A 22190-nucleotide genomic window follows, 5' to 3' on the forward strand; every position below is an offset into this window, starting at 1 on the left:
CGAAGAATAGAACGCACGGAAAGCGCTTATAATTCGTGATTCGTCTAAATGTCGAACAGACGATTGTGTAACCTGCAAATGATGACACTAATGCGTAAAAGAAATGTAATTCGTCGTCAGAACTCTTGATCTCAGTACAATCATTACCTGCGATTGCTGGCTCAGCGATGGAAATGGCTTTCGCAGAAATAACAATTACGACACAAGTCCATATCATGAATTTCATTTCGGCTCAGATTTCTTTGTTATGGCCATGCATCAAATGTCAAACCTAATGGACTATGAGCTCCTATAGGTCGGAGCGTAATCTTTAGACCGATTTTTTTCTAGAATCTACGGTGTAGCTCAGCAGTTTCTACATTCACTCTTTTGTTCCTTAACAAACGCTGATATAGATTCGTGTTTGGGATAATGAAAGTTCGATAGTTCCAGTGAATGAATTGTATGCAACAGTATCATGGATTGTAACCGACCGATAATTATACGAAAATGAAATAAGGAAAGAATCGATCATACATCTTCAGCAATAATTTCTAGAAATATTAGTGAACGCAAAAATAGATGGGGGCCCTGTTATAGTCTGTAGCAGAAGAATAACATGTGGTGCACAGCTCTTCCGCAAAAGAATTGCATCGCAGAAAACGATATAAATACCTCGAGATTCAGCCCAGTTGACCATAAAGTGACCATGGAAGACTTCTTGAAATTGGCTAACTCGAGTTAACTCTATTTCTATATTTTCTTGTCTATATGTGTTACCAGAAAAGTGAACGTCCCTGGCGATCTTACAAACCTTTCAAACCTGTGATTGCCATATTCGAAGCATTGTGTAATAAGTATCAACATCATTATGTCGAATTTACTAGAATACTAATTGTAAAAAAAACTCAATACCACTAAGAAAATGCAGAAACACAACTAGGTATGTGTGAATATCTAGTAATATATAAAATTCATTGCATAATAACACACAAAACAACCAATTTTGTAATTATGTATGACTCACATGCCATACGAATATAGTGTGTATGTTTTGCCGATACAATGTGGTCCGCAACTCGAAATGCTCTACGATGAACTGGGTATTTTGTATGAGTAAGTACGATGAAATATTTCATATAATATGTAAAATAATGTATATATAATATGTATATATAATGACATCTTGCATCATTTTCCACGTAACGCAATAACGAATTCCCTACAACTAACAATATTAAAGGGTGACTGACACTTTTTTCAAAGTATCGTGGTACATTGTCATACACATATGCTAGGCCTACTATTTCTCAATCCGACGTAACAATGTTATAAATGTTTTATTTGATGATTGCAATCAAAAACATGTCAGTATCAGATAATTGTTTTGACAAAAGACTTTTTCATTAATTTCCATAGAGATAGTCACGTCATGCTGCATCGTCTATATCAATGGGCGACCTACACAGAACCAAGGTAATAATCCGTTAACTCATGAGATGATGTATCTCAATCTGCAAGTAACATTGCAAGAGATCAATGAGAAGATTTTCTGTTAAATTGAAGATTCGTATACGTATCCTGATACAATCTACAATCAGATTTCATTTGAAGTTTGTCATTTAAAGGTTCCAACAGTCGAGTCGAAATTGCGTCAAAATATAAGATTGATGGTCAGCCTTATATCGTGGCCCTGGAAGAAGACGACGACGTTAAGGTCACGTGTAACCATACATCCCCTGCTTTTGTGAGCAAGGGGCCAGTGAGATATTCTCTCTTGAGAGATAGGATCGAAATCGATAACAGCGTTGTTCCGGAAGTTGTTCTTAACAAAAGAGTAGAACTGAAAATCGGAAAACTGATACCAGCAGCAAAATATCAATGTCGGATGAGAACAGGTGAAAGCCAAGTGTTCAGCTCAACTTTAGTGGCTGATGTCATCAAATGTAAGTCAAGCGGTATTCTTTCACCTTTGGTTGCCATTGTCTTCGCGCTTGGTGCCCACTGGCCAACTAGACTTGGCCGGTTTCGGCTGGAAAAACATGAACTTGCTCGAATGGCCGCCTCGATGCTGATGTGCTGTTGTACAATTAATCCTTGTCCATTCAATCGAGGACTCTTAGGACCCTCTTTCCTTTCGGCTTCTTTCACCTTTCGGCGATTCTTTAAAGGAAGTATTACTATATCAGCACCGTGGGTGGATGTGTTGACAATATAAAGTAGGACAATTTTGTTTTCGTTCGTGCTGCTTTTTCACAACATGAATTGGGTCGGGTTGCAGTAATTGCGCACAACCTTTGATCTCTAAATATGGATAGACATATGTCCCCAAAGTCTGCTGATTCTCATCTAAATCCCACCATTGGCTGATTCTATTATTACCGACCCCAATCTATTGGGACGAGAAAATACTACCATGTCATCTAAAATAGCAAGAAAGTTGTTCCCTATTCCTAGAAACGTATAATGTTTCAAAAAAATCTTTCAATTGAAGCCATCAGAATTTCGCCTTCACCATGCACTGGAAGTAAATACAATCATGTACGATGCACTTGTTTGGTGACGAATAGTCTTGTCGATGCAGTAGTTGACGTTGATTGGTTTAGAACTAGACACAAAATGGCAGAATTTGCAATTCAAAAATATCCAGGAAATAAGACTAAGGTACGAATATGCGCATACTGGAAAAATATACCGGAAATGAAAAATTCAAAGATGCGTGTTATATCGAAATTCGTTTAAGTAAGCGACATCCAACAATACTTTTGATTTCTTGCGAATTTTCATCAAAATAATGACACCATATCGCAATGAATAACAATGCAACGATTGTTACAGGACGGTTTGATATTTACGAACTCTATAGAATTCGAAGCGAACGACAACGAGAACAACCAAACCATCGAATGTCGTCTGAATTACAACGGACAACGTATACATCACCTATTCGCTGCGACGTCGATCAATGTCACATGTAAGAATTCGGCCGGCTAAGATTACTCACTCGTACCTTACACACTTTCGTATCACTTCGGGGAAGAAATATCAAATAGAAATGCAACGATAAAATTAAATGATCAAATGCTATTTGATGATGATAGAAATGAGTAATTCATTATACTGATAATAGCAATGCTAAAATACCATGATTAAAGGTTATTTAAAGAGGTCCACTCTTAAATCATATGAAGAAGGACTCATATTTATCTTCATCGTTCTTGTTAGTTTTGACGTTTTGGTTTTTGTTTCACTGCATGGTTAGCGATCCTATATGGTGGCTGATTCGGACATTCAGAGAAAATTTGACGTTTTTTGTCGTACTGGTGTTCTGGCGCCTTCATTTGCATACCCGGAATTTTACGTTATGGCCCGAATCAGCCACCATAATCCTATATTCTTGCCGTTGACATTCTAGTTCCAGCTCGAGATATTATAGCCACCGGAATGTATACACACACCATCAATGAAGGAGACAAGGAGAATCTCATGTGTGTCGCTGGAGAAGCAAACCCGCCCTCAACTATATACTGGTTCCGACAAAAATTCCAAGGGGACGAAAGCGTTGACGTTACTCGCCGCGCCCGAACGTCTTTCGTTCCCAGAAGAACAGGGGATTATGGTTTCCGTCTGAAAAGTGAATATTTAGTACGTGCGACGCCCAGTGATGACGGATCTTACGTAAAATGTGTCATCGGAGAAAATCGAAGTCTATTCAAAAAAGCACATTTTATCGTTCATCGTAAGTGCAAAATGTGGACTTCAGAATATCTTTGGAATTTTCTTTATGGTATCATCTGGCCTGGAAAGATAAAAAATGGTTCACCAATTGTGAGATTATTTTGAATTTCAATTACTGTTTATTATTTGAATATGGTTTTATCGCTTCGCATATCGGGGTCATACATCGTTAGTTCATTTTTTCAGATGGTCCGTCGCTTGAGCTCAACATTTCGTCGTCTAACATCGAGCCACCTGTGAATAGTAGTGCTACAATCGTGCTAAACGTGGTATCGAACCCGAGCGCTACGGCAGTTAGCTGTTCACAGGAGAACAAGGAAACCGCGTATGCCGGACGTCGGATCCAGCCTGACGATGGAGTGTGGTTAATAACGGTGCCGATACATGAAGCAGACGATTACGGTAATTACGTCTGCACTGGAGTGAACGAAAACAACATCCAGAAAACGGCCGTCGTCACAATAGCAAATCCAGGTATTCACCGAAAAGAGATATAAATGAAAATAATTAAGGTCGACTTTTTTTCTATTTCTAAAATATTACGTATTTTACCAGGCTCGTTCGGTATGGTGAAGGTTCTAGTGACAGCGGTTTCGGGGACTATTCTAACTGGAGTACTGGTCGCCGGTGTTTTGATCGGGATCAGAAGGCGTTGCAAGCGAAAAGAAGGTAAATATCAATGCGTGAAATGATAAAGATATGCAATACTTTTTTCTCATTATACATAGACGTAGTAGACAAAACTGGCTTTAATGTGTCGTATATATCAATAGTGTTACAATACAATCTTACATTAATCACGGAAACTTCTGGTTCATTCCTTGAAAAATAAACCATTCAGTGAATTATCAGACTATGACAAACGGGTTGTGATTTGAAAAGAAAGCATACATTAATTTTTTTCGGGTTAATAAAACAGTTACAGCAGGCTCGTAATTCAATAAATTTTTCATTATAGAACCTGCTGTAACGTTGACAGAACCATATCTTACGCGCGATAAAGGTGAGGAAATAATCCGGTATGATTAAGAAAATAAATTATCATTAACATAATCATTATTGATTATTCAGGTCAAAGCTGTTGTTGTTATCTATAAAAAGATATCTAGAATAGGAATGAATAAATGGAAGTAATCATTAGATTAGCGATACCGATGATGGAAAGGTATCAACATTTCTCTCAATTTGTAGCATTTTTGCGAGAAAAGTTGGAAAGAAGTTTGAATCAAAGGAACATTACTGACGACGAGAAAACAGGTGCGCGCGTTACAATGTCTTTCTCGTGCTTTCCCAAATGCCTATTTCAAGAACGGTATTTTCTTAAACGATTCTCATTACAGAGATATTGACGCTTTTAAGATGGGAAGGAAATTGGATCGAATGGAATAGAGTGGTCTGCATTGATAATGCTGGTAAATATTGTACGCCAACATTTATGAGGCCTTCTTTTAAAATCTATGTACCGGTATGTTAATCTATGCAACATAGACTTTAAGTGTTACTTTCTGGCAGAAAAGACAGACTTAATGATTTTGCTTTTCGATTGAAGTTCTCATTTCGCATACATTTTAAATGATATATACATGTATAATACCTATTCATGAAAATCTTCTGTTTTAAGTAAGATTGATTGAGCGAACATTAATGGAATATTCCGCTACAGCCAACAAAAAGTCACCGGGTAAATTTAGCATTTGTTTATTTCTCATTTTAAGCATAATTATAACAACAACAAAGAGGATATTTTTGTCATTTTCTTTTATAGATGTATTAAAAACAATGGATCAGTTACTAACTCAAGAAACTGAAGGTGATTCTGACATTAAATATATGTACACAGACAGGCCCTTGAATCAATTTTTAGGATCCCTTTACCTTTTATTGATATTTCCATCCGTAACGATTACTTGTTCTTCCGTACGACTTTCAGAAATCGACGCTTTGTGCAATAGAAATGAGGGTGAGCTTCAATTTTATTTAGGAATATTTCGTCCGTCTAATTGGCTCTGTTTTCGTCCAGAAATCCCACGCACGATCGTATAGAAAAAAAATTGTTAATTTTTCTTTTCTGTGTTTCAGTTGATTTATTCCGAAAAAGGGTTATATGCTATAGAGGTTCGTGTAATTCAAATTCTTATTTGTTATCATTAGAAGTTTTAAAATACTTTTGTGTATAGTTCCATAAAAGTAATTTCAAGATCATATTTTGTTTCAGCTACTGATACAGTAACACGTAAGTTATCAGAAAAATGAGAAAACGTTCGGTTGAAAAATGTATCAAAAGCTTGAGTGATCGTTAGAGCATTGATATTGATGCATAAATTATTTTTGATTTATGTACTTGACAGGTAAATACATGAAAACTAGTTGTGCAACTATCTTTGAGAATCAAATCGAAAAATTCAAAGGTAAGTAGCTACAGGTCCCTACTCAAAAGAGACAGTGGTTATAGATAAAAAACGCCTCCCATTTCTCATTTGCTTAAGCTAAACAGAAAAATCTAAATAGATACGAGCGCACTGCATTGAATTTGATAATGTTATAGTAGTGATTAAGTGTTATGTATGATAGTTAGCTAACCATGCAGTATCCATCTTACAGAGTTGATAACTGTTATCTTGGATTCTCGAATATCAGAACTGTCGAAACAAGGTAAGTAGGTTTCCTGAAAATGTAAATAAAAAACGATAAGATCAATTTTTATTCTAAAAACGCATTCAAAAATGCCATTCTATTGTCAAAATTGTGATGAAAAGTTTTACTTTTTGTAGTTCCTTCACATAGTTTCATCGTCAGCAGGATACAGATAGGTACGCGCGCATAATCATCTATTCCCACTCATAGCATATGTCTGTCTGAACTGAAATGGGCCCCTGAAAAGAAGTATATTTTTATTTCTATATCTTGAATTTTTTTAGACAGTCTTTTAAGAGAGAAAATCATATTTGACCAAGGTAAGTCAGAATTTCATTGTGAAACACAAAAGCGATGCTACGTGTAAAGTTTTCAACAGGACAACCTGATATCATTATGCGTGTTAATGCTTTTTCAGCCTCCGTCGATGGAATGCGAGAAATTATAGGTACGTACATGATACGGATCCTCTTTGCATAATATGTGTGCTAATTGCACTAGGATAATAACTCATAATTTATTTCCAGACGATCGCATTCGTAAAATCCAAGGAAATGGACGAGCCGATATAGGTATGAACAACTAAAAACTGTGGCATTGGTTGAATCTTTTCACTAACTACCATAGGCATCCCCGAGGGGGAAGGTTAAGTTAAGTTTATTTTGCAAAAAGGTTCGAGGATGCGAACGCCCCTCTCTTTTGGAATAATGAAAAATAGTTTTTTACCTCATAAATTACGCCGGCTACTCCAAACTTCGTACACCAAAATCTAGCAGCCATTCTTTTTCATTAGTAAAAAGCCTTATCGGCAAAGTGTGGTACAATCTTTATAGTGGAAATAGCCATTTTTAAGGGAATTCGGCCCCTCCCCTGGAAAAAGAAACCGGGACGCTCATGTTTACCAATTCGCTCCCCGAAGTTTTAATGTACACTTTTTTTATTAAGATTTATTGGACGATTTAACCGAAGAAAGCGAAGATGGACAAATTGTTCTCAACCACGGTAAAAATTGATTGATTGGAATGATATTCGTTATACTTTCGAAATGTATTCTATTAAATTTGCCTTCATTTATGCAGCGAATAGGATCGGTTTGAACCTACAAGACGAAATACTGCACTGGGCCTTAGGTAACGAAGGATTCACGACAATTTTTACTTTGATATTAAGTCCACTCTCTGTAGGTACACTGAAATGACTATGATATTATGCGCTTTTTTCAGATGATCTCATCCGACAACATTTATTAGTGTCAAGCGTGAACAGTGTCTATCGAGTATAGGTAAATATAGTTCCAAACAGCACATGATCCTAGAGCAGATTCAGATGGGAGCACAAGAAGCACGTGCCTGCCACCATCGAAATTGTCCCGTGCCTTTTTTCGGGCAGGTTTTCTTAGAATTTTCCTGACCGAATGGCGTGGATATTGCCCTTGTAAATAGTATGCCCTTTTCATGTCTTTCGTTGTGCTCCTGTCGAAATCTGTCCCTTCATTTTTAGATCAAAATCTACCCTACTAATTGAAGTATTTTCTTTTTTCAGCTTCAAATGAACGTCATGTTTTTCAAGCCATGTAAAGTTAAAAAAGAATCAAAATATATGCATGTTAATAACTACAATCTCAGTAATGAAAATAAATGTAATTTTGTAACTCTAGTTAAGTACCCTAGTTACCGAATCATTGGTGGTAAGTTTTTTCACTCGGATGGATTTATGCTTGGTGGTTCGCAAAAATATCCGATCGTGAAACCAAACCACGGACAGGATACGAGGACCCATGAATCACCATATGGTAGTTGTGTGGTTGGTACATCGATCATATGCTGCCAACAGCAAATATGCTAAAGCCTTCAGTTTCCACAATGAATCAATGAACAATCTGGAACACTTCTAGTACTGAATGAATAAAATGATTTTATTTTGTGAAAAATGATACGAATATATCATTATATATTATATATAAAATACAGTTGTGAATGGTCCCGGTACAAATTTCTCATAAACTGATGGAAGTTGTGTATAAAAATTTGAGCAATATAAAAACACATGAGCAATAAAATATACGTGTCCGGCTGGCATATACACCAGCTGCTAATGATGGTAGGATGGTAGGCTCTGATTATCTACATAATGTACCTACACTGAATCGTCTAATGTATAGTCCTCTTAACTACGAAGAGTGGAAATGCTCGCAAGTACTACATGTACGTTTGCTTATTGGCCAAATAGGTTCAACTCTACCACTCCCAACCATGGCGAACTTCAGATTTCGTAGTTTGTCGACAAGTGGTTGGAGCAAATAATCGAACGCTTTATAGTTCAATCTTAAAGTATTTCACAGCTTCAGCCATTCTACATCGACTATACTCAGTTGCGTGGTTTGCTATTTTCGGACTATAGTTCCGACTAACTGACATTCGGTTTGACTTAACTTGCCAAATAGTCAGTTTACTTAGATAACTGAAGTTCGACCTTACTAAGTTAGACTACAGATGATAAAGTCTGCCGAATTAGGCTACCTTAAAAGGGTATTGTTCAACTCGATATAATTAATTATATGACTAAGAACCTATGAAATATACAGAATAAAATGTCATAATCTATACAAAAATACACCGTACAGAATCGCTAATGAATCACACTTCAGTTATACAGTGGTCCAACATGCATACACCCAGTCACACAAACACATACACGTACATATGTCAAAACTGCAATTTTGAGGTAGGGTTAACCATGCGCTCTTAATTCGTTTTAGAGTCCATGGGTTAACGTGTATGACTTACTTAAAATCATGTACAGCCATTACCATCATCGAATCAGTATTGGGCAGTGCATTTGGCTATTTACACTTTCATAACATATAGTAGAACTCGCTTAATTTGGATTTTTCATACCGGATTTTCATTTAATTTGGATGAAATATTCGGTCTATTTAACCTGGAACCATGTAAACCATTACTATTATTCAAAATTCAGATTTTACTTAATTTGGAGAGATCTGGGCAGTTCCCTAGTCATCTGAAGTGAGTTCTACTGTAATACAATAGAAACTAATTCAGATTATTTCTGACAATGAAACTACTTAAGTTCATTAGAAATCCAGATTGACGATCAGATTTCACATACGTTTATGTAGGTGGACCAATAACAATAACTGGATTAGATAAAAATCCAGAATGAAATGACTCGAATTAAGTGAGTTCGACCATAATAAATACTTGTATAGGAAATGTAGTTAAATGCATCATAAGACTATTCTATCGGCTGAGCAATTTATCAAATTCTTATTTCACATGGTAAAAAATTACATTTTTCAGTACAAGATTTTGCGATAAATTTGCTTAAGACGAAATCCATTATGCCTGGGTAGAACACAGTATTACATACATTAAAAATATGTAAAAGCTATTAATCATGACAAAAAAATATTATTGGATAAGATAAAAATATGTGAAAATTCTAAAATGCAGTATTTACTTTACGAGATAAAATGGAATAAACGCTTTATAAATGCATTCGTATCGTACAGGTATATGATAAAAGAAATATTCTTTAATAATTCTTTAAATGCGAATAGGACCGACCACTGTGCTGGTAAAATGCATCATAACAAAATTGCATACATTTTGTATTTCTTATTGAGATAATAAATGGCGTAAGTCGTAAAATTGATTTTTGATACCAGGGTACCTAAAAATGAATTCAGCCAGGAATAAAATGCTAAAAAAAATGTATTTCCCATACGCAGATGGTAAAATATTATTGTAGTAACCAATTTCTCTCATGTTTCATGTACCTCTGTTGAAGTTCAGTTTTGGCGTGTTCAAGTTCTCCTTATTATCGAAACTATCCGCATTTTCGATAACGGATTTATTTTCCATCGCTGAATTGTTCAACGCTTTGTCATCATCACCGTCATTATCGTCGACGCTTCGATCGTCATCCTCGTCGTCTTCTTCGGTGAATCCGTCGTCTGAGCTGTAATCATCGACAGCATCCTCCTCCTCGGAGAACGCTTCTCCCGACGCGAGAAATGGATGCGACAACGCCTGGCTGGTCGTCAGCCGCTGCTCTGGATCGAATGTCAGGAATTTCTGAAATTTTCAAATTAAGAAAGCAATGGCTTTTAGAGTACTCGATTGCGTTGGAAGCTTATTTTTGATTGCCACGGCCGAAGATTTTTGACAGGTTTTGATATTGCAACAGTCAATTTACTTCAATTTTGTCAAAAACCTAGTATAGAAAGAAGAAGAAAAATGTAATTCAGTAAATTATTGCCACGGCTGCAGTCACTACGGTTCCAACGCCGATGGTACTGGATAATCATTTTCTCATGTTTATGAGAAAATCATTATTTGAGATATACATCTAGATCTTCATTTTGCTACAACCTTCATCCCTTGTCCATCATATCCATCCATTTACTTCAAGGAAAAAGAAACCTACCTCGAGTAAGTCTTTTGAATCATTGTCAAGCTCAGGCACAAACAATTCCAATGGTCGCTTTGGCATAGGTCTGAATGATGATTTAGAAACACCACAATTTTCCGGCCATTCAGCTGCAGATGGCGTTCCCATGATACTGTATATAGGAAATTAAGATGAAAAAAATCCTGTCATCATAGTGTCACAATGTTAGCGAATGTTCCATAAGGCAAACTTTCGCCAATTAATTACACGTGAAACCAGCCACTATTTCCCTAATATTCATATGAGTACATCAAAAATGTACTACGAGTACATCAAAAATGTAGTTGTCGAATAAACACTATAATCCGTATATACGGTAGATAAATGAGGAAATCCCACACTTCGAATTTTAAAATTATACGATCAAATTTATTATAATGAAACCACAACGTTTTGGCTGTTGACTAACAGCCATCATCAGGTGGAATAATGATGATGGCTGTTAGTCAACAGCCAAAACGTTGTGGTTTCATTATAATAAATTTGATCATATAATTTTAAAATTCGAAGGTGGGATTTCCTCATTTATCAAAAATGTACTTACTCAAATATTTTTCGTAACTGATCGATTTCTGATTCACCACGAAATAAAGCCCTACAAATATACACAGGTATAATATAACAATGTGAAAGAATCTTACCTAAGCATACATATAAAAAATTGTAATGATAATGGTAGTTCATTTTGTACTCTAGAATATGTTAAGACATTGTAAAACATAGTACATACTTTTTACGATACAACTCTGCCATGATACACCCACAACTCCATAGATCCACAGAACGACCATAGCTGTCCTGCAGTAACACTTCCGGTGCTCTATACCACAGAGTTACAACCTGAAGCAATCAAGGGGGATTTTTCCAAATGTTTTGAAAAACTTTACCATTATGGTAATGGTTAAAAACATATTTAAATGTAAAATTATGATGTTGGCTAACCAATTAATAATTAATACTGTACTCATCTAGTTCACATCTTTTTCTTTTCTTGTTTAATAGTATTAACTAATTATTTCTTTCATAAAACATGTAACCTAACAATCTAGTCACTTATCACACATGTTATTTTACCAGGTCTCCTGCACCACATAAATCATAAACTGGTATTCTAAAATCTCAAACTTTACTCGTGAAATAAACTTTATCTAATCTATTCTTACCACTGATGTAAGAGCCATGTCAGTACCGAAAATGCGCGCCAGACCGAAATCAGCGAGTTTCAGTTTGCCGTCGCGAGTAACGAGGATATTCTGAGGTTTTAGATCACGATGTACTATACGATGAGAATGCAGGAAATCCAACCCTTTTATCATCTGCTGCATCAAATCCTGAAGTAGATAAATGTTTGATACAAGATTGGAGCAATACTTGGAAGTATTTAATGAAGGGGTGTAGGTGGGTTAAGTAGTTAGGCCGTTTGGGGATGTTGCTGTACAGAGCTACAGCCTTCAGGCTCTGGACGAGTCCTTCATAGTTCATCTCAATATTTTGTAAGAGAAATTATGATATATAATCATGTTCTATGAAATTAAAATCAATCAACCAATTACTTCTCTCCAAGGAGAGACTGACAGTCAGTGATATGAGGCTAAGGGTGATAATATTGATGTTTGAGCAGTGGAGCAGGCGCTACACCAATGTTCTAACAATATTATAATCACCATCCAAAATGAAGAGAAACTGCTCAATAGATGAATCAGTAGAGGCCCTTCACTTCGATAGCTTTATAATCTTTAAGTCTTTCAGATTTTACCTGTATTCGATACACATCGAGTCCCGGAGGAGGACATTTTTCGAGATAAGTTGACAGATCTTGATCGATAAACTCAAAGACGATTGTCAATGTAAATTCCCTCTGGCTTTCTCGTTTCGGAAAAACATCGAATAATCTGCAAAAAATAGATTTCACAATTTCACCCCAGGAACCTCCTTTCTTCAGTTATGAAGCCCAGCTGATTTTCTTTCACTTTCATAACTACTAATGAGAGAAGAACCTTTGATTAAGAAACTCCGAGTTTTCCATGTCAGCGGCCACCCCACTGACTTTTCTTGATTCACGTACAGAAGGAAGGACAAATATGAAATACGTCACTGTAATGATTACCTGACAACATTTGGATGTTCATAATTATCAATCTGTTTCAAGAAAGAGATTTCGCGCAAAGTACTCAAAGATAAACCATCTTCGTTTTCTTGCGGTTTTACCACTTTCAACGCGACGATCTTTCCGTCCTCGTAATTACGCGCTTTATACACAGTTCCGTACGCCCCGTTTCCGATGACGGCAATTGTTTCATACTTCGAGTCCGGGTTCGCGAGTAAGCGCAACTCGGAGGATACGTTCAGCGCAGGTCGGCTGCTGCTCGATTCATTGTTTGGCATAGTCATGACAACTGTTAGGCTAAATACGATTCCAATTGTTAACCCATCATTGCTCTCTTCTCAGTACTTTTACATAATAACGTCATCAGGTCATCAGCTGAAGAAACAAAAAGAAGGTACATGTGTTTTGTATGTTGTCTACATCTACATGTACGTGGGATACTGCATCTGAACCGCGATCGCGCGTATTACGATGCAGGGGGAAGGTGGTGCGATTAGGTGGTGCATACTGAGGCAGCAGAACATATCCTATGGATTATCTCCTGACTGCTGTTGTTCCAGTCCACAAATGTTCTTGGGAAAAAAGAGTTTTGAGAACTCCTCGGTCGACGTCCTAAACTGTAGCAGTTTACAATCGTTCAGCCGTCTAGTTCTTCCGGATCCTTGTTCGATGTAATTTTCCTTGTCGATTGCAGGGACTGTTCCGGTTACTATTCTGGCCATGAGCGCTATGAGATTATCTTGGCGGCGGGAGGCTAGGCTTGGCCATTTCAGCTCCTCCAGCATTGTCATTACCACACTACTGCTGCGGTACGCTTATACTCAGTTATAGTTTCCGGTCACGGTTGTGTTTTCTTATTTTAAAATTTGTTACTTGTGTTTTGTATGTTGTATTTTCCTATTTTAAAATTTGTAACTTTATTGAATTTGGGAATCTTATATGTAATGTTTAACATGTTATAAGGATCACAGAATTGAATTGAATCGTCTAAGAACAAGTCTTCTGCCCTGGGCATGAAAAGAGCACTTCTACAGCAGGTCCCAGCAAATCTAGTACTAGCAAGGTGAAGAAAATCAAAACATCAATAGTAACAACATTACGAACCAATGAAACAGCCTCCAACACTTTGTCTTTATAGATGAAGAAATTAATTCTTCTTCTTAAAACTTTGGGCGATCAGATCACAATTTATCATGAAGCGAACCGTCGTTTATTTTGTGTTAGATGGTGTGTAAGATCAGATTCAATCTGCGATCTACAAAGAACGGCAACAGATTTTTCAATGTATTTAGAACGTATGGTATATTTATGAGAATTGGAATTAAGTTACTTAATGGAGATTTAACAATCTAATTAATCGACATTTCGTACAACAAATTTCTAACCAATTAAATTCAACCTGACAAAAGATTGTGAAGGTCGCGTGGACCTAGGTAAATACTTCCGGTTCCACTTCCGGGTTCGTCGTTCAAGTCCTTTACGCAATCCCTTTTACACCGCCTGCCCGGTCACTACTGAACGGCTCTGAAAATGGAAAATTACAAGCCAACAATTCCAAAAATCAGGTGAATAATTGTAATTGCTATTGCATGTTTGAGCTTAGATTCGTGTTGCAGGGACCGGAGCCAGAGTTAAGAGTACCGCCACTCACTCCGCTCCAAATCCCATCTAACTTCATCCTGACATTGACAGTCAGACTTGGAAGGTGATTCTGATCTATCTAGTCAAATGAAACTACTATAGAGGGCTAGGCTAACTTACTAATGTAAAAGAGGACTAGGCTAACTTACTAAAGTAAAAGAGGACTAGGCTAACTAACGGCCCCTACCTTTCAGTAGCTCCTGAGATATAAGGCATGATTCTGTTGGATCCAGATCCACTATCAGTGCTGAGTGACAAGCGGGTTGGAGTCATGCTGGCTGCTTACAGGGTGCGGGCAACACTTCGAAGGCTGTCCTGTTATGTGGTTAAATGAATAATCCAATAGGGTTAGTCTTGGAAAACCTAGTTAGTTACCTAATCGTTGGTGGTAAGCTTTTTATAATCGGATGGGCTTATACCAACTGGGAAACCAAGATCCAAGCGGCGTAAAGCCAAACAAACTTACAGTTCCAGAAAGATAAGCTTCTGATGCCTATGGGCGATCAAGCTCAAGTACAATTAGGCCCTATGTACCCGATTATCTTTAGGCCTATACGTACCTTTTGCAATTGTCAATGCTGTTCTTTCTATTTTAGACAAGAACTTTTGAAGTGGAATGGGTGGGGCTACAAAGATTCAAAATTCACAGTAAACAAAGATGGCAATGTAGAGTTCACTGGTAGCAGGTAGGCATAAGTGTTTATATCTGAATATGTAACCTGTTTTATATTAGCAATGCTTGGTCGTTTCCTAACATAAAGATGTTAATGATGTGTATCTTAGATATCAGCTTAGTGGAATGGTAATGCCTGCCCTCAGGGACTGGATGGCAAAAGCTGTTGGGATCAGTCTTGACCATAAATCTTTGTCAAAGGTGAGTGAGCCTACTCTAAGTTAAAATTCAAAGCTGTAGTTATACTCAGTTGAATAAAAGAAAAAAGAATCTTTCTTTTTCCTCATCCATTGTAGCCAACCTTGGACGTATCAAAGGTTCCGGCAGCTTTGAAAAACCCTGAATTTCTAGATGAAGTGCGACATCATGGAATATCACAATCGGATGATCCTCATGATCGAGTATTCCGAGCACATGGTAAACATCGTTTTATCTGATCTTCCCCAAGAAGCATCAGTCCCAAAGTTGTTGTTGTATTGAAAAAAAACATTGATTTTTTCCATTGAAAGTGATTCTCTTTTTCGACAGGTGCCTAATTTACTGTCTTACTTATACAGGTCATACTTTACATGAAGTATTCATGCTGAGGGAAGGAATGTTCGAGCGTGTACCTGATCTCGTCATTTGGCCAAGTGAGTAATAGTGGCTTGAAACAGTGATTCAGAAAACTGTAATGAACCTAAATTCTTGAAAAAATTGTTAAGTCAGGTTAATCATATAGCCTACTGAACCCATGTAGGCCTGATGTCAATGAAAATCATTGGATTTTGAATATTTCAGAGTGCAGTAGCGATGTAGAAATTCTAGTCAAGTTAGCCAGCAAATATAATGTTGTTATCATTCCATTCGGTGGTAAGTATTTACCGGGGAGTATTCGGATGCTGTTCCTGGTAATTTTTTATTCGAACATTTGCGTACATGACCTGGCTTACGGCATGTTATTTTCTCAGGAGGAACTAGTGTAACGAATGCTTTAGAATGTCCAGCTAATGAAAAACGAATGATCGTTTCATTAGACACATCTCAAATGGTATGTATTGGCTGCAGATGTCAATAAAAAACTCCATCCCATAACAATTTTTAAGAGTAATGAGGTCATTTGTGCATATCGTTTACTAATTGTACAACTAATTTTCGTTACTTGCTAGCCAGATTCTGTCTGCCAAATATTTTCTGCTTGTTATCAGTTGATGAATTAAGTTGTTTCATTTTCAGAACAAAATTCTGTGGGTGGATGAGAAGAATTTGACAGCAAGAATCGAATCGGGAATGATTGGTCAAGACTTGGAACGAGAGGTGATATTCTTGATTCTTCATTTTCATTGATTAAGTACCATTTATTATATAGAGTAAACCTTGCCTAACTCAGACAAACCGGGACAGACAAACTTAGTGCAAGGTAAGCAAAGTCGGAATTAAGGATAGGAAAATGCGTTGCGAAGTCCAAAAAATGATTTTGTTTTTGTCCTAGTTAGTCAAAAGTCCCGAGTTGACCATGCCTGAGTAAGGCGAGGTTTACCGTAATTCCCTCTTGTATCTTAAGACGATGAAATCTAGTACATTTGGATTTCAATTTTGACATTCATAACATTGTTTTTCGCCAAATTTTTGCATAGCTCGGAAAGAAAGGTTACTGTACGGGACATGAGCCTGACTCCATGGAGTTTAGTTCACTAGGTGGTTGGGTTGCAACTCGAGCATCTGGCATGAAGAAGAATATCTACGGCAATATTGAAGATCTTGTAAGTTGTCGGTATTTTACAATAGGCTTTACTCATTCCCATTACATAGACCAAATATCTAAATTAGCTTATACATTATCTTGTAATCGATGGAATTAATTTTTTTCGTTGTACTGGTTGTTCCAGCTTGTACACGTTAAGATGGTGACACCGAAAGGAGTCATGGAAAAAAGCTGCCAAGGACCGCGCATATCCACTGGTCCCGATATTCATCATGTGATCATGGGCTCCGAGGGTACGCTCGGCGTGGTTACCGAGGTAACGATGAAGATCCGCCGCGTTCCTGAATGTCGTAAATACGGCTCGATCGTGTTCCCGTCATTCGAGCCCGGAGTTCACTGTCTGCGAGAAATTGCGAAACAACGCTGTGCGCCTGCTTCTATTCGTCTGATGGATAACGATCAGTTTCAATTTGGTGAGTAACGCTAATGCCTGAAAAAAATGCGATAAAGAATTCTGCCAAAGTCATGGTTCTGCGACTAGAGGCTCTAAAGGATTCTATAATAAATTTTGAAATATGTGATATCAAAATCGATTTCGGGGAAGTTTCTCATCTCAGAACTTCGACTGCAATGATTAATTGTCTTTCGTCGATTCATTGCTATGCAACTCCTATCGTATTTGTCTTTCGTCGATTCATTGCTATGCAACTCCTATCGTATTTTCATCAGGTGCTGCCTTGAAACCAGAATCATCGTCATTCATTCATTCATTCTTGGATGGAATCAAAAAGTTCTACGTAACGAAAATCAAAGGTTTTGATCCAACGCAACTGACCGTGGCAACTTTGCTGTTTGAGGGCACAAAAGAAGAGGTGCAAGCTCAAGAAAAACGTGTTTATGAAATCGCCGCTAATTTTGGGTAAGATTTTGGATGATATATATCATTACACACATGTTTATCATTACACACATGTTTAGACGCATGAGAATAATTCATATATAACATTGTGCATTGTAGTGGTCTTCCAGGTGGTGAGGACAATGGAATGAGGGGATATATGTTGACATTTGTGATAGCCTATATAAGGGTAGGTAATCAAATCTTTTCATGTTTGGATACTTTCATTGCTCATTATGGCGTATCATTTCATTCGTAGACCTTTTATTCAAATTTTCATATATAATCAAGCAATGATTTTTTTTCAATTGAAACACTTGGTCAATACCTATTCATACAGTAAATAGATTTGTTCCTATTTTTCAGGATTTAGGTTTTGACTACTATATCGTAGCTGAGTCTTTCGAAACGTCAGTTCCGTGGGATAGGTCAGTTTCAAATACGTTGCCTTTCAAACAACCTATCAAGTGAACCATCGCGTATAAAATGTATCAGTACTTGATTTCCTGATATCTTTTGCAGAGTATTGGATTTATGTCGTAACGTTAAAGATCGAATTCGCAGCGAGTGTAAAAACAAAAGCATTCAATTTCCGCCATATGTGACATGCAGGTAGGGCACCAATTAATCATTCTGTTAACCCAGGGAGGACAGTTTAAATCATTTTATGGATCACAGGGTTCTTAACAGATTTTTTTAAAATTCGAATTTTTGTGTCTTGTTGGTCTTGCTGTTTATAAGTGGCACAAAGCACCCCTTGAGAAGAATTAGGGAAGGATATCTGATAATTTCGTCAGGAAATTTCTGTCAAGAGTCGTGAAATATCAGAATCTGTAAGAACCCTGTAATGATGAGAGCAAGCATTTTTACATTTTTCGGTTATTATAAAGATTCAAAGCAATTTGGATGATAAGATTGCTATAACTCGTATAGTATTCCAGTTGTATACCTCTTATTTATTTCCCTGATTGACACAACGTTGATTTTGCAATTGTCACGTGTTAGTGGGTTTTCAGTTGCAAGGTGCTGACATCTAACATCTGTTATGAAAATCATTTCACTTCAGGAACAAAAGCCTGAAACATGAATTCACACTCATAATGGAGCAGATGTTTTTATATCGATCGAAATTGGAATCTGATGAAAAACTATGTATGCTTTATTTGTGGCAACGACATATAATACTAAAGTCTGTATGAATTCTCCGGTGACTTGTGGGATAAGTGCCATTGAGGGAACGAGTTGTTCAAAGGAACAGACATTCTCATATTAACGCCGCGGTCCTATGACCCCCCATTATGATGTGAACTGAATTGATATTTGTAGATGCTGATACAAGTATCTGTTGTCCAAAAGGGAATATCTTATATTTTGATGTCATTAATGTTACTTAGCATTTACATATGAATGAATATCGACCAATGCCTAGTAGGACTCAGGCGTTGATAAGCCTGATAGGGTATAGAAAATTATTCTCAATAAACTTAGTTTCGAAATTTGGCTCTGATTTAAAAACACAACGAGCAAAACGTTGACTTTTGAGCACATATTAAAGTATCTTATTATCATAATTTCAATTGTTCAATTTCCTCTACTTTTGAATTGAAAACCTTTATTTCTGGGAATGAATCCCAGTTATTACAATGTGACATTTGGTGCGAATAGGTCCTCAAAAGTTAATCCATAATGATTTATTATGTTCACGAAGCGGGTGATGTTTTCTAGTTCCAGATGTAAACCAGATCGATGTTATTAGAAACCACAAGTCACTGTCCTGTTTTAACTTAATTCAGTGTTTCATCATGTAACAAGGTGTAATATAACTAGTTGGGCCTATAGTGCATTTAAATCCCTAGTAAAAACAATTAATTTGTAAATTAATCCCTCGTGAAACCCCTGTAATAATACGTTTTTCACGTTTTAATGACAGTTGCAAATGTTGTTGTTTTCGACGATGGCAGTGCATTAAAAAAGTTGCGAAGAAATTAATAATGGACTCGTGTCATAAACACCAGCTGTTTAAACAGTTTTCCTTTAGACCTCAGTTTTCAACCCCTGGAGACACATCGCAGTGTGCCCTGGAGATTCTGATTAGTGACAGGGTTTACTCGTTTGCTATCATATATCATCATAATGTTATTGATTACTCACTGTATCAGCGGATCATATTAAAAAAAATTGATTAATGATTCTATTCGAGGCTTTCCCCTGAAGTTAGATAAGTTTATTTGGATTATTTCTCATCCAGACCATTATCGAGAGATCATCAGACGCGGATCCAGGGGGTGTTTTGGGAACTAGATCTCTACCCTTGGAAAACTTCCTTTGTATTATTAATTTTCAGATAATCAGCGCTACTTATCAATGTACTAGGTACATTTCAAGTACATGAGATTATCATGCCTAAAAACGTTCCGAATGTGTGAAAATGAGACTAATTTCATCCGCCCCTGATCATCTTGGTCTAGATTATTTCTGACCTCCGAAAAACTAACAGTGATTATGTTGAAGATAATAACTATAGGTCTTAATGAGCTTTTAACATCTTTTCCGATGTGTAAGAGTTTTATGAATGATTTGATTTATCATATAATAACGTGCTAGAAATGAAATCATCTTGAACAGTAAACATACTGTACGTTTTATGTGCATGTTTCTAAGAAATGACACAATTTCACCGCACTATATAGAAAGCAGCTGTTACCGATGTATTGAGGGTATAGATTATTGCAGCCCCACGCTTTATTTATGCAAATGGAGGGAAAATAATGTCCGATTTCAACCTTCATTTTGCATCAAATTAGATGCACCTGTAAACACATGAGATATAGATATAGATGATTTCTGATCCCAATCATCTCCAATATACATACATTATGTTTTGGTCGATAGATATTTAACAAAGATATTTTTCCCTGATTAACTGGCTCACAGTCTGCCAATTGGCCCTATTCAGGAGAAAATATTTCTAGTCTGGAGTTTGGATTTTTTCCAGATTAAGTACTTTAGCCTTTATCTATTCTAGTTATGTATGTCGCAGAGACTCTTGACAATTTTATGAACAGTTTTTTCCCAAGTTCTAATTTCTTAAGACGACTCTTTCATGATACACTGTACTAGGTTTTTTGGTTGGCATAACTTACTCCCCTTACATAGTTGGAGGAAAAGACCAAAAATGACAACAAGTGTCTATATACCTGAAATATTAGGTACATCTTGATCTCTCAATCACTTTCTCTTTCGTATTAAGTTCTTTCCATGATATAATCAGTTTTTGCTTTTGTCGATATTTCATTCATAAAATGATATAAAACGTATCAAGATTGATCAAAAATATTTCCATTAAAAAAAAAGCCAGCTAATCTTGACTGCGTTGACTATCATGGTATATATATATGCGTCATGTCAATTGTTTTTGGGGCGAATACTTTAGAAACGTATTAGGTCAACAGTGTTTACGGTTTAACCTATTCAGATATTAAAAAGAAACTGTTTTGTAAATGACTGGTTGATTAGTGGTGTGGTTTATATTGTGCCTGGTCACTTTCATGCATCTACTGTGATGCGATTCTGTAGGACCCTGGTTGTGAAGCGGGCAATTATATTTTCTGTCACAGTCATAACAAAATGGTGTTAAAATATAAGACTTTAAGAATGCCTCCGGACGGTATTGACGTGGAATTTTTCACCGCACGACGAATATGGACTCCACCCACAGAAACCCGCGCGCTTCATGAAAATGTGGATTTTTGATGGATTATTACGATTTTGAGCAGCTCACTCAGATACTACTACTGGAGGAGGTAAATATATTTCCTCGTTTTTTCGATCCTGTTTAAATCCAGACTGTTCGGAATTCTGATGTTCGACTTTAATTGAGTTAAAGGAAAATGGTGTTGTTTTGAAGGCCTGTACATAGAAAATATTTCAGCAAGCCAGATATTTTCATATGAATCTATTTATGAATGAGAGGTCCATGGACTGCACTGAAATCATGTGCCAATTTGTATTAGAACGTAACATCACTATTATAGTATAGTCTATACTCGTCGTACCTGATGAATCAGTTTGGGTTTTAGGGATAGTTTCTTAGGCTTTCTTGCCTCTTGAAGTATACAGACTGAATACATAGTCATCAGTTACCTACTAGTTAAAAAGTGGAACATAGTCATCAGTTGCCAACTAGTTAAAAAGTGGAATATTTGTTGGTGTTTATTTCGATGCACCAAATTCTAAAACGATAATACGGTAACAGAAATCCCATAGTACAGATCAGAAAAATGAGTCCGAAAAGTTTCCTTTAGTATAGATTATTTTCAACATTTCAATTATATGCAGTATTTCTGAAAATGACTATTATCAA

General features: G+C 36.7%; 3 protein-coding genes across 6 annotated transcripts in view; 2 read left to right on the top strand and 1 right to left on the bottom strand.

Annotated features, from left to right (window-relative positions):
• The first annotated feature begins 1035 nt into the window (after positions 1 to 1035).
• Positions 1036 to 8004, top strand: LOC141906835 (uncharacterized). 3 transcript variants are annotated; one of them, XM_074796260.1, is made up of 26 exons: positions 1036 to 1095; positions 1399 to 1455; positions 1608 to 1925; positions 2474 to 2643; positions 2818 to 2953; positions 3395 to 3718; positions 3904 to 4191; positions 4273 to 4386; positions 4676 to 4720; positions 4909 to 4974; positions 5058 to 5129; positions 5339 to 5398; positions 5483 to 5527; positions 5648 to 5677; positions 5797 to 5832; positions 5933 to 5950; positions 6066 to 6125; positions 6319 to 6369; positions 6489 to 6527; positions 6636 to 6671; positions 6770 to 6799; positions 6879 to 6923; positions 7297 to 7353; positions 7431 to 7481; positions 7575 to 7633; positions 7894 to 8004. In XM_074796260.1, exons 1-25 carry the CDS (start codon positions 1074 to 1076, stop codon positions 7631 to 7633), a joined length of 2229 nt encoding a protein of 742 aa, XP_074652361.1. In that variant the 5' UTR covers positions 1036 to 1073; the 3' UTR covers positions 7894 to 8004. The 3 variants fall into 3 exon arrangements, with proteins under 3 accessions (XP_074652361.1, XP_074652362.1, XP_074652363.1); XM_074796261.1 differs by having other exon boundaries at positions 3401 to 3718; XM_074796262.1 differs by lacking the exons at positions 2474 to 2643; positions 2818 to 2953.
• Positions 8005 to 8325: 321 nt separating this feature from the next.
• Positions 8326 to 14138, bottom strand: LOC141906940 (cyclin-dependent kinase 4-like). 2 transcript variants are annotated; one of them, XM_074796437.1, is made up of 8 exons: positions 14036 to 14138; positions 12932 to 13306; positions 12581 to 12716; positions 11988 to 12155; positions 11555 to 11664; positions 11369 to 11419; positions 10801 to 10936; positions 8326 to 10448 (listed from the first exon to the last, which is right to left on the bottom strand). In XM_074796437.1, exons 2-8 carry the CDS (start codon positions 13213 to 13215, stop codon positions 10143 to 10145), a joined length of 1191 nt encoding a protein of 396 aa, XP_074652538.1. In that variant the 5' UTR covers positions 13216 to 13306; positions 14036 to 14138; the 3' UTR covers positions 8326 to 10142. The 2 variants fall into 2 exon arrangements, with proteins under 2 accessions (XP_074652538.1, XP_074652539.1); XM_074796438.1 differs by lacking the exon at positions 14036 to 14138 and adding an exon at positions 13440 to 13935.
• Positions 14139 to 14355: 217 nt separating this feature from the next.
• LOC141907454 (alkyldihydroxyacetonephosphate synthase, peroxisomal-like) overlaps positions 14356 to 22190 on the top strand; it is a 40512-nt gene continuing 32677 nt past the window's right edge. The window contains exons 1-14 of the mRNA XM_074797102.1: positions 14356 to 14496; positions 15169 to 15258; positions 15356 to 15446; positions 15542 to 15662; positions 15803 to 15877; positions 16026 to 16097; positions 16196 to 16275; positions 16461 to 16541; positions 16862 to 16987; positions 17114 to 17402; positions 17659 to 17848; positions 17948 to 18017; positions 18194 to 18255; positions 18350 to 18439. Of these exons, the coding sequence (XP_074653203.1) occupies positions 14462 to 14496; positions 15169 to 15258; positions 15356 to 15446; positions 15542 to 15662; positions 15803 to 15877; positions 16026 to 16097; positions 16196 to 16275; positions 16461 to 16541; positions 16862 to 16987; positions 17114 to 17402; positions 17659 to 17848; positions 17948 to 18017; positions 18194 to 18255; positions 18350 to 18439 (1472 nt within the window). The 5' untranslated portion in view covers positions 14356 to 14461. The remainder of the gene's footprint in view (positions 14497 to 15168; positions 15259 to 15355; positions 15447 to 15541; positions 15663 to 15802; positions 15878 to 16025; positions 16098 to 16195; positions 16276 to 16460; positions 16542 to 16861; positions 16988 to 17113; positions 17403 to 17658; positions 17849 to 17947; positions 18018 to 18193; positions 18256 to 18349; positions 18440 to 22190) is intronic.

The sequence above is a fragment of the Tubulanus polymorphus genome, chromosome 6, assembly GCF_964204645.1.
Source record: "Tubulanus polymorphus chromosome 6, tnTubPoly1.2, whole genome shotgun sequence".
NCBI classification, from domain to species: domain Eukaryota; kingdom Metazoa; phylum Nemertea; class Palaeonemertea; order Tubulaniformes; family Tubulanidae; genus Tubulanus; species Tubulanus polymorphus.